The 11,865-nt window shown below is 37.6% G+C and overlaps 1 protein-coding gene across 1 annotated transcript; it reads right to left on the reverse strand.

Annotated features, from left to right (window-relative positions):
- Window positions 1–9,079: 9,079 nt before the first annotated feature.
- On the reverse strand, window positions 9,080–10,786 carry LOC145048272 (cytochrome P450 83B1-like). Its single transcript, XM_078996724.1, has 2 exons — window positions 9,875–10,786; window positions 9,080–9,788 (listed from the first exon to the last, which is right to left on the reverse strand). Exons 1-2 carry the CDS (start codon window positions 10,781–10,783, stop codon window positions 9,165–9,167), a joined length of 1,533 nt encoding a protein of 510 aa, XP_078852850.1. The 5' UTR covers window positions 10,784–10,786; the 3' UTR covers window positions 9,080–9,164.
- Window positions 10,787–11,865: the final 1,079 nt, after the last annotated feature.

Consider the following 11,865-nt stretch of genomic DNA (forward strand, 5'->3'; position numbering starts at 1 on the left):
TAGACCTTCCGGCCCTACCATGAATTGTCTTCCGTCCATAACTCTGATTGTCTTCCAACCATAACTCTGATTGCCTTCGGTCCATAACTCTGTCGACCTTCCGGTCCCAAGTCATACAACATATACATATCACATAAATCACATAGCTCATACCAGTATACAAGACCTTCCGGTCACATATCACATAAGTCACATAGCTCATACAAATATATAAGACCTTCCTGTCACATATCACATAAGTCACATAGCTCATACAAATATATAAGACCTTCCGGTCACATATCACAGAAAGTCTCATAACTCATTCATACACATCAGACATTCTGGTCACACCTAGTTACCATTCCAGGTAAGGTATAGTGAGAAGACTCACCTCGTATGAAGTCGAATAAACTCTTGTGCTTGAATATCCCGACCTAACCTCCTCCTATCAACAGGATAACATCTCTAATCAAAACCCTCTCATGTTCTCATCTATAATAATAGGTAGAAGACCATTCTACCCCTCTCTGACCTCTCCTGAATCAACTTGACCAAAACCCCAAGGTCAACTGAAGTCAACTCTAGTCAACGTTCAAACTTTGACCAGACTCGTCGAGTGCACATGGGTGACTCAGCGAGTCCAAGCGTGTCCTCTGGATCCTTCTAAAGCCTCAATCGACTCGTCGTGTGAACCTTTCATTTGACGGGTTACCTCTGGTTATGAATCGTGGGGCAACCCGATCCGACTCGTCGAGTTCCCTTATGGAATCGACGAGTTTCTTCCATGGCAACACTCATTCGACCCTCTGAGGTCAGATCTGTTTCTCTAACTTATAGATCTGGTCTTCTAGCACCCAAAAGTCACTTAAAGGTCTGAACTTGAGGCTCATGCATGGTGTATTTTGCTCTATACATCATTATGACTCCATTGAAGCTTCATAGCTTCAAAGCTCTAAGGTTACTCCTTTATGGCTGCCTACTTTCAGGTTCTCTGGACCTCACAAGGTCCAAATCTACAAAATAACTCGAAAAAGGGTTTGGATGCACCCAAAACCCATCAATATGGTGATACAACCCCTAACTTAACCACCAAGGAAAATCTACTCAAACACAAGGGGGACAAGAGCTTGTAGCAGATCTGATGCTTGAAATGAAGATGAAACTTATCTACCAACTCTCCTCTAAGATCCTTACAACACCCTTGACCTTCTTCTCGAAGAAATGACCTCCAATTAGCCTTTCCCTCCTCTTTAGCTCACAGATAACTCTAGGGTTTCTCTCAAGGGACGAAGACACTTATGGGAAGGGGCCAAGGAGGCTATAAGTGCCTTTAAATAGGCCCACGCCCGAGAGAATTAGGGTTTCTATTAACAGCGCTGACTTGGCGAGTCAGCTTGCCGACTCGTCGATTCCATTCATTTTCCACGTCACCAAGCCGCGATCCTACTCGACGAGTTAAGGTGCCAACTCGTCGAGTCACTCTTCATAACTTCGAAAATAAATACTCATTTTATCATACCTGGAATAAGCCATTATAGGTGTTACACTTGTGACACAAAGCTACTTGAAAATCAAAGGATTCTTGTAATCATTAAAAGGTATCATCTAAACTAGTTCATTATAGATTTCCTTTTCAATGTATGTCAGATTAGGGTTTTCAAGTCTTGGATGAATTGCATCTACAATAGAGAAGCCTAGATCCAAACTTTAGGGTTTTGTATGGGCACATAGGATTATTCTTTTGTCTAAAACCCATCAGTGGTATCAGAGACTTGATTGACTTCTGTTGTATTTGATGCTTTGTGTTTCATTCATGCTTGAAAAATCATTTTTTTTGTTGGTCTTCTGCCTGACAGTCTCGGTGAGTCCCAAAGTGGGCTCGACGAATAGGATGAACTCGACGAGTCCATAAGGGGACTCGGCGAGTCGGGCTGTCAGACAGAGGGATTTTTGGGATTTTATGCCTATTTTACTGTGAGATAATTACCAAATCGTTTTTAATTGATAAATTACGAATTTTATTAATATTGAGTGATTATCCTTGCCAAAATAAAAGATAATTTCAAATTAATTGAATAATTATTTCCTTAAATGATAAATGTTAATTATTTGAATTTATTTGATTATTATCTTACATGAAATTGGATTAGGTCAAAATTAGATAATCATCATAATTAAGTGTTTAATTATTTATTTGAATTTTGATCTAGTTAGTTTTGAAATGTTGCAAAACTTGCCCTCAAGTTTTGGAATTTAATTTTTTGAATTAAAAGTTTAATTTTGAAATTATTAAATTCCAAACCCTAGAATTTCACAAGTTTAAAATTCACCCTATACTATATAATATTATAAGAATAATTATTATATAGGTATAACATAAATGTTAGTCTTACCGTTAATAGACCTCATCCACGAAGCCGATCTATAAGAGGGGGGGGGGGGTTGTATAAGGTTATGGCCTATAAAATGGTCGTTTAATGGGTTTTCACTCTCACCCACCGCTTCCTTGATTGGTGGATGGTCGTTAGCCGAATGGGTAGGATAGGGAAAACCTTTCCTCATTAAAAGTATAATGAACTTATAAAGTAACTAAATGTTTTTACAAAATTCTCAATCTTAGTTACTTTAGGCAAAAATAAGTTTCATGCAATTCCATGAAATTACACTTTGTACCCTTGCTAAGACGTTAGTGGAGTGTGCGTGGTTAAACGGCACACTAATTTGGCTCTAATCAAAGGTGGCAAAGGGTGACTTGATGTTTGTCATAGATCGATGGAGTGTGTGTGGTTTACCAACACGTCGATTAGGTGACTGTAACATTGGGGTCACCATATACATTTGCATGGTTATTCACATCCGGTTTGTGATCCTCGACATCCCAGTCACAAACTTGAAGGACATATCGTGATTTACCATGCCATTGAAAAGTTCAATGAATCTCAAAAGATCTAGGAGTTTTCAATACATTTAAAACTTAATTTTAATTTGTTTTTCATGGTAGAAATTAGTGAATCACCATTCACTTACTTTCAAATTATTTGTTGTTTAGATTACGACATCCCTTTTCTGAACTGCAAATAATGTTGTTGGATCCTAGCCCTAATTTCTCATTTGGGTGTTTAATTGGAGATTATTATCTAATCAAACTTTGTCTCCTTTATTTTTCAGATGTCGAACTTGAACAACAACACTTCCGGCTCAAATGCCTCCGACTCATTCTCACTCATGAACTTGTATGGGAGGGTGATTTTTGACGGGAACAATTTTAATGATTGGATCCGTAACATAAGAATGGTCACCCGCTATGAGGACAATGAATATGTCCTCAACAAGGAGCTGAAAGAGGTGGACATGAACACTGCCACTCCCGAAGAGATCGCTGCCTTCGAGGCCTATGAGCGTGATGCCACGAAAGTCCATTGCATCATGCTAGCGACGATGACTGCTGAACTCTAAAAGTCCTACAATGACTTCTATCCTTATGAAATGTATCAGTACTTGGTTGCAAGGTATCACCAAAGTTCAAGGCAGGAGAGATATGAGATCATCACTTCGACGATCACGACCAAGATTAGAGTATGTCATTACTCATCTGCAAAAGATGCTAAAGGATGTTGATCGCCTACTGAACTTAAATGTTAACTTCGATGAAGTGTTGGAGATTAACATCATTCTTCATTCGCTGCCACCCTGCTTCAACCAGTTTCGCATGACCTACCACATGAACAAATAGGAGGTTACGTTGAGCAAGCTGCAAGGTCTATTGAGGACTGCCGAGAGTAACCTCAAGGACAAGTCTGCTGCACAAACTCCCACTCTTTAGTGCTTAGTAATGGATTAGGACTAGATTTGAATAACTGTTGCTATTCGCCAGAAATTGCAAGAAACATCATTTCTTTTCATGGGTTGTATAGAAAAGGATTTAGATATTCATTTGATAATGAAGTGGGGTCTATTAATGCTTATCTTAATGGTGTTTTCTATTTTGAAGCATTGCCTTGTAATGAAATATATGAAACTGTGATAGTTGTAGACAATTTAGGAAATGATGTGTTGTGTATCAATTCTTCCAATAGTTTGGATAAAGTATGTTTGTGGCATTGTCGTCTTGGACATGTCAACAAGAAACGCATAGCCCAACTCCAAAAGGATGGAGTGTTGGAGTCATTCGACCTTAGGGACGATGACATGAATTGGTTTGTAGATTGTCTAAAGTGTATTAGACATAGCAAAGGTTTGCTGCAACGTTCATCAATGCTTATGAATATGATTTGAGCATTGGATTAAACTCGCGATTGTTGGTATCACTTCATGGAATTTATCTCGAGTGATTGCATGACGATAATATCATATGGTCATGAAACCTAAATATATGGTTTATTATTTGCATGTTTGTTGTACATTGATAATGCGTAAACGCATCAATAACTTAATGTTATAAAACATATTGTTATGTATGATTTGATGAGTGAATGGTAAATGCATATAAGTCGAAGTTTATCTGTTCCTTTTATCCTAAGAGGGTAAAAGCGATATTTGGGCCCCTCAATGATTTGGTTTGACTTATGTGTCGGGCCCAGTTTAGGACTGAGTTGATGTGTTCAATTAAGTTCTATGTCAGATGAATTAGAGATCGAGAAACAAACTGCTGGACAATAAGTATGATTATGTTCCATGTAATTGTCCGCACGATATCTAGAACGGAGGACTATACGATCCTTTATCTAAAGGACAAGTTAATGATAAGATCAAAGTTCGACAACGTCTTTGAGAGCTACGATTGCAAATCAGATTGTACTTGCGCTATAGTTACTAGACTTATCCAAGTGGGAGACAGTTGGATTAGTGTCTAAGCCCGTAACTATATTTGGTATGTACTTGACCCGGTTGTGCATGGTCCTTTTAGGTTGCCTTCACCAAAGCAACTTGATAGGATGATTTATGAAAAAGAGAGGTTATTATGATTTATTAATATATTATATGAATAATATATTAAAAGAGTAATCATATAGTTTAATTAATATTAGTCAAGAATTTATTGTGTGACTAAAAGATATTAATTAAATAAAGGGGACTAGAACTGTCAACTGTGTGATAGTTGATATTGGGATGAGAATCCTTATGGATTAGGGCATGGATGAAATTGAGGAGGAGTCCATCTTAAATTCGTCCAAGGAGGCCTCACTCCAGAAGGTTCTCAAGTTACTTAGGGCATAAGTCATCCAATTTGGGTTTTGATTGAAACCCTAGAAGCTCAAGTATATAAGGACCCCTAGGGCTAGCAAAATCAGCCACTTGATCCCTTGGAAGCTTGGAGCCGACTTTTACCTCTCATCCTCTCTCCTAAACATCATTCTCTTGCGTGTGGTGTTTGTAAGACATTAGAGGTGTACACTTGTGACACTAAGCTTCTTGAAGATCAAAGGATTCTTGCAATCGTTGAAAGGTATCATCTAAACTAGTTCATTATAGATTTCATTTTCAATGTATGCTAGATTAGGGTTTTCAAGTCTTGGATGAATTGGATGTACAATAGAGAAGCCTAGATCCAAGCTTTAGGGTTTTGTATGAGCACATAGGATTGTTCTTTTGTATAAAACCCATCAATCACAAGTATAGCTAGCATCTTATATCGCAAATAATGGGTTGGCCTTTGGTGACTTTGACCCATTGATACAGTGAGAAAACTCACTTTAGTCCACTGATAAGTAACTAGATGCTCGACTGAAGAACTGGAAGATCCCATACTAACACAAACAAATAACCCTAATCAAAATTAGGCTATAAACCCTATTTGTGGGTCTAAATCCCAAACCGAAACTCCTAGGATAAAAGGCCATTTTACCCTTCCCATAATGGGTCTACCCAAACTTAGCCCAATAACAAAATAATGACCCCAAGGCCTATAAAGGCCAATCTCATGCAACTTAAGGTCCACTAATAAAATTCTAAGCCCCATTAATAGTCCAAGGCCTAATACCAAGCTAAGGCCTAAAATTATAAAGACCAACTGAAGTCCAAAAGCCCATGAAGAGCCACAACGAGGCATACACGTTGTACGTTCAGCGTACATGACCGCTTGCCGGTATGCGTTACGTACCCCTTGGTATGCTCAGCGTACTTAGTTGTTTGCCATCTTAAGCCATTTAGTGTTTAATCCATTCAGACATAAGGTCCAACTTCCAGATCTAGTCCATTTTAGGGTTCTAATACACAAAGTTGGCAACTTTAATCCTTAGCATGTCTTAATGGAACCCAACATCCAATTTTGTCCATCAAAGCTCGTATTAACGACTCAAATTCATGCATGGACTCATATCAACCATCAAGATGACATTTTTATGCATCAAGAGCATCAAAGAGGCTGAGATCTAACATATCTAACTCTTGGAGTTGCTCAAACTCACAAGGAGGACCCATGGGACCAAATAAAACTCATAAACAACCCTAAACTCAAACTACCATAATGAATCATCAAGGTAAGAACTTTATACCTTCTCTAGCTCCCAAAATTGATGAAGACTCTGGATCTAAAAGCTCAACCTCAACAAATGCTTGGTCTCCAAGTCCCTTCTTTTTGAATACACACAAAAATGCCACAAAATCACTTCCAATGCTCAAAAACACTCAAAGGATGAACTAGGATTTCAATGGGATGTAATGAACAGTGGAGGCTGATGAGGGTAGAGGTCCAAAGGCTATAATGATGTTTAAATAGGGCTTATGCCCTAAAAATTTGGGTTTGGTCTTTGCTGCCTTACACCTTGCGTACACTACGTACGCTCAGCGTACGTGATTAAGCTCCCCGACTCCAAAACACGCATGTATGCTAAGCGGACTTAAACATACGCCCAACGTACCAGGTACCATTTTCGCATCATTTTCAAACTTAAAGGACAAAGGAAGAATTACCTAAAATCGAATGTTACAATTTGGTTGGATAACAATTGGATATCTAATTGTATTAGAACAATTTGTATATTTTTTATTTAATCTGGCTTTCATGTAAAAAGTTTATCCAATTTAGATATTAGATTTTGAAATCGATCCAATTTAGTGTATGTCAATTAGCTTGCAACTGGATCATTTATTCTACACATCCAAGTTGTTGACGATCGTTGTTGTCATCATCACAAATCATTGTCAATCTGACGTAAGGATGGAAATGGGGCAGGTTTGGGCCGGGGTTGACCATCCCTATCCCTATCCCCGAGTTTTTAACCTCATCCCCATCCTCGACGGATGCGGGGAATCAAATCCCCTCCTCGTTGTATTTTGGGCTTTTCTCCAGCCCATCCCCGGGCCATCCCCAACCCATCCCCGATCTATCAACATAATAAAATCAACTTACAAAATAAAAACCAAGTTTAATAAGCGATCAAAACCATATGCCATAATCAGAGTCTGTTTACATCAATTATAAAGTTTAACAAGCATCAAAACGAAAAGTGACATTTGGTATACAGACCATCGAAAAAAGTGACGATTGATGAACTCTTGGACTTGGGAACATAATTTGTTATATAGACTCTATGTTTGATGGTCTAATATAAATCAATTCATCTTAGTGGACTTAATTCAAATTCAATAAATGATCATTATACTAATATTATATATAGTCATCAAAGCGGGAGTGGGGCAGGTTGGGGATTATTATACCAGACCCCGACCCCATCCCCGGTTTTAGCATAATGGGGATCCCCAGCCCCGTACCCGATACCTATTTTGGTGGGGAATACCCGTCCCCGGTTAGGGCGAGTCAACTGGGTTCCCCACCGGATCGGGTGAAACTTTCATCCCTAATCTGGTGGGTCGAGGGTGGTGGTAGTCGGTTCATTGCCGCTGCTCGTCACCTTTCTATATGAGATGCCAAAACATGCTTTCCTTATTCATTACACACAAGGATGTAGATAATTTAGTAGCCTCTTGCAATAACCCATGTTCTCAAATGGAGATACTAGATCTTTCTATAAAAAGGGGCTAATATAAACATGTTGTTTGAAGGCGATGAGGAAATTTTTGTAATGATATAATTTTTTTTGGTGAAATATAGGTTTCAATTATATATTATATATTTTTAATTAATAAGTGTTTATATAATATGTAAGGTCGTAAAAAAATGTTTGACGTTAGCTAGTCGGTGGACTAGGTTAATTGGGGGATTAATCGGGGACCCTAAATTGTTAATTTTTTGAATTTTAAAATATTAAATATAACTAATATCATAATAAAGTTCGTAAATACCACTAATATCATAACAAAGTAGGTTAATATGATTAATACAACACTAATAATTTCTTAAATAGTTTCTACTGCATTGAAACTTTTTCACAGTGTTAAAATTTGATCGTTTGGTACTGCTTCACTCATTGTCTAAGTATGAATTAATCGCAAATCGTCTTCTAATCGGTCGGGTAGCGCCTAATGACTAATCTAAAATTAATCAGGACCTAATTGAAAATTTTACAACACTGATAATATGTAATAAAGATAAAAGAAAAAAATATAAATAAGAAAAATATAAATAGCAAAAACCATGTAGATTAAGGTTTCAAATTTATATTTTATAAAGTTGGTTGTCCACTTTTTAAAAAAAAGAAAATTTTCTAGTTTTTGAAAATGATTATTTACTTCCGAATACTTTATTTTGTTTTTGATCTTTAAATTTTGAAATAATTTTTTGGTTTTTTCCAAATAAAATCTCTTGGTTCAAAATATATATTTCAAAATGTTTAATATTACTGTTTTTTCATAGAATGTATTGTATTCACTAGGATCATATATAGTTCATATTTACTAGAATCCAAAAAGTTGGTTTGAAAATCTGGAATGTCAATTCCAAATGTATTTTTTTTCAAAATAAATATTTTTTTAATTTAAAATCAAACTAAATGATTAGTCCAATATCAGACTAAGTGATTATTTTTGCCATAAACAAATTTTTTAGTCATTATCTTCCGATTCATACTAGATTGCTAGTATGTTTAGATTAGTTAATTTGAGTATTTTTTATATCATGGGCTTTGTTGAGGTGCCACCAAATTATAAACTAAAACAACACAAATGGAATTTTGCATTGAAAAACATGAAACATGCTCGAACGATCATATATGCAATCGCATCCGAGAAAAACTGGATTAACAAAATCACATATTATCCCGGAAAACATCCCATTAACCAACTCAGCAGCCGTAGCCGTGAACATGATCGTAAACTTTACCCACCAATCGAAGCGCATCCTTCTTATGCGAAACAGTCCCCGGAGTTGTCAAAGTATTAATCTCCTTCGTCCCCTCCGGTAACTCCCAGTCAAACGAGTAAACAAGATTCGACAGAGCCAACTCCATCGTCACAGCTCCCATCGTCATCCCCGGACACCCTCTCCGACCAGACCCAAATGGAATCAACTCAAAATCCATTCCTTTGTAATCAACGCTACTTCCCATAAACCTCTCTGGCTCAAACTCTTCGGGTCTTTCCCAACATTTCGGGTCTCTCCCCACTGCCCAAGCGTTCACGTACACCAGAGTCTTCTTTGGTATCTCGTATCCGTCTAAAACGCATTCTTCTCTCGATTCACGTGCCACTAAAAGAGGTGCAACTGGGTACAATCTAAGCGTCTCTTTTATCACTGCTTTCAGATAGTTGAGCTTATAAAGATCACATTCCTCTACTTTCCCTTTGTTCCCGATTGCGTTCCTCACTTCTTGTTGAACTTTCTTTAAACATTTAGGGTTCTTCATCAGCAATGTCATCGCCCACACCACTCCCGAGGCGCTTGTTTCTGTTCCCCCTAACATGATATTCTGAAAATTTCAAACAAAGTTATGGCTTAATTACTATCGAAAGTCGAAACAACTATAGATTCGAAATTAAGAATTGAAATACGCACCATAAGCACACCTTTGATATTATCAAAAGTGAGATCGATATAGGAATCTGAGTCTTCTTTGACACGAAGCAAGATATCAACCATATCTTCTTGCATTTTGTTTGGTCTGTTTCGATTCAGATGCTCATCAATGATTTCTTGATAACACTCATCCATTTCTTTGAAATTCTTTTCGAGTCTAGGAATGCTTCCATTAAGATTATCAAGCCACCCCATCAGAGGAAAATAATCTCTGTAATAAAAGTTAACAAGCAAAGCTTGACACTCTAATAAAAGCTCCTGGAATCGTCTCACTTCTTGCTGTTCGTCATCATAAACATACGGCCTCTTGCCAAAAGCCACCCTCGAAATAATATTACTCGTCAGAATCATCATAGTCTCACTCAGATTTACTTCTTTTTTTATTGAAATTCGGGTCTTTATATTATCAATCATGGCGAAAACTTCTTCTTCACGAACATAACGAAACGAGTTCACTTGTTTCGAAGAAAACAAATGAATGATACATATCTTTCTCATTTCTCTCCAGTACTCACTGTATGGTGACCAAGCTACATCTTTATTGCTGTACGACATCTTTTTCTGACCTGTCAATATAGGCCTCGTGCAAAAAACCAAATCTTTCGTTTTCAAAACTTCTTTAGCCATGTCAGCAGAAGACACAACGAGGGTCTGAATGAAACCAAGGCGCAGGGACATTAAGGGGCCATAACGTTTTGAGAGACGCCATAGGTGGTCTGCAAGGTCGGCTGTATCGAGCTGGTGCAGGTTTCCGATTATAGGGAGCCCGGGAGGTCCTGGTGGTAGACGGTGGAGGGTTTTTGAAAGAAAGCTTCTAAATTTGAAAAGAAGGAAGAAGAAGAAGAAGAAGACAGGAAGAGCTGATACTGTGATGAAGAATGACACCATTGTTATCACTGTTGATTGGAGATGAGCTCCAAGCAAGCAGGAGCCTTGTCTTTATATACTTCAACTCCCTCGATATGTTCATTATATTTACGTCATGCATGAGCAATATCATGGCTAAAATTCAAACTGTCACTAGCTGTGTCTTGGGCCTCTTGGCTTTCGAGGGTAACCGGAGGTCGACTGTACGTACCGCTTCTTTCATCGAATAGAACGCAGTGAAGGAGCCTGCCTGATTACGTGGCCGATTTTTACGCCTCATCAAAGTTTCGAAGCTTCGATATATTCCATCGCGCAATCCGAGATAATGCTGATATTCTTTTTTTATTCTTATCTAAGGAAAAATATTCCTGGACGTTAAAATTAGAAAAATAAAACTCCAGATATATCGGTTTCCGTCATGAGAAAATTGCAGCTGATGGATTCCTATTCACCGCCACTTCCAACAGACACATCGAAGAAAGAGACAGTCTAGAAGCCTGTTTTATTACGTGTCCATGCTTCACACCTCATGAAAATCTATTGAAATTCCCAATGTATTCACGATATACATCTTAATATCTTAGGCCGGACGGTATGGCCCGGTGAGAAGCTCGGCGAGTTCGGTGTACACGGGCCGACCCCTGAACTTGCCAAGCATGATTTGGTATTTCGGTGAGTAGGGGCATCCACAATGTATTGAACTTTATAGAGTTCAATGTAATACACATCATCATTCATTATTCCATACAATCCTATTCATTTTTATCCCACAATGCATTAAACTCTATAAGTTCAATGAAACATATTAAAAAATATTTATTTAATGATTCAAAGACTTTCATATTTTCCATTGAAGAGTTCAATGATCATTGAACTCCAAATCCATTGAATATCAAAGTGTCATTTCACAATGGTGGAGTTGTATCCATTGAATGATAAGTATGCATGACACCTCATTCAATTTTTCTATTAAACTTCTCATTGTGGATGCTTTAAATATCGAGTTTGACTATGTTAAGTGGATCAATGGGGTGGGTGGCACCGGCTATTTCTATTTAGTTTATTTATTTATTTTATTTTAAAAAACCTCATATAAATACAGC

The sequence above is a fragment of the Lactuca saligna genome, chromosome 1 (genome assembly GCF_052625555.1).
Source record: "Lactuca saligna cultivar CGN05327 chromosome 1, ASM5262555v1, whole genome shotgun sequence".
Classification (NCBI taxonomy): Eukaryota; Viridiplantae; Streptophyta; class Magnoliopsida; order Asterales; family Asteraceae; genus Lactuca; species Lactuca saligna.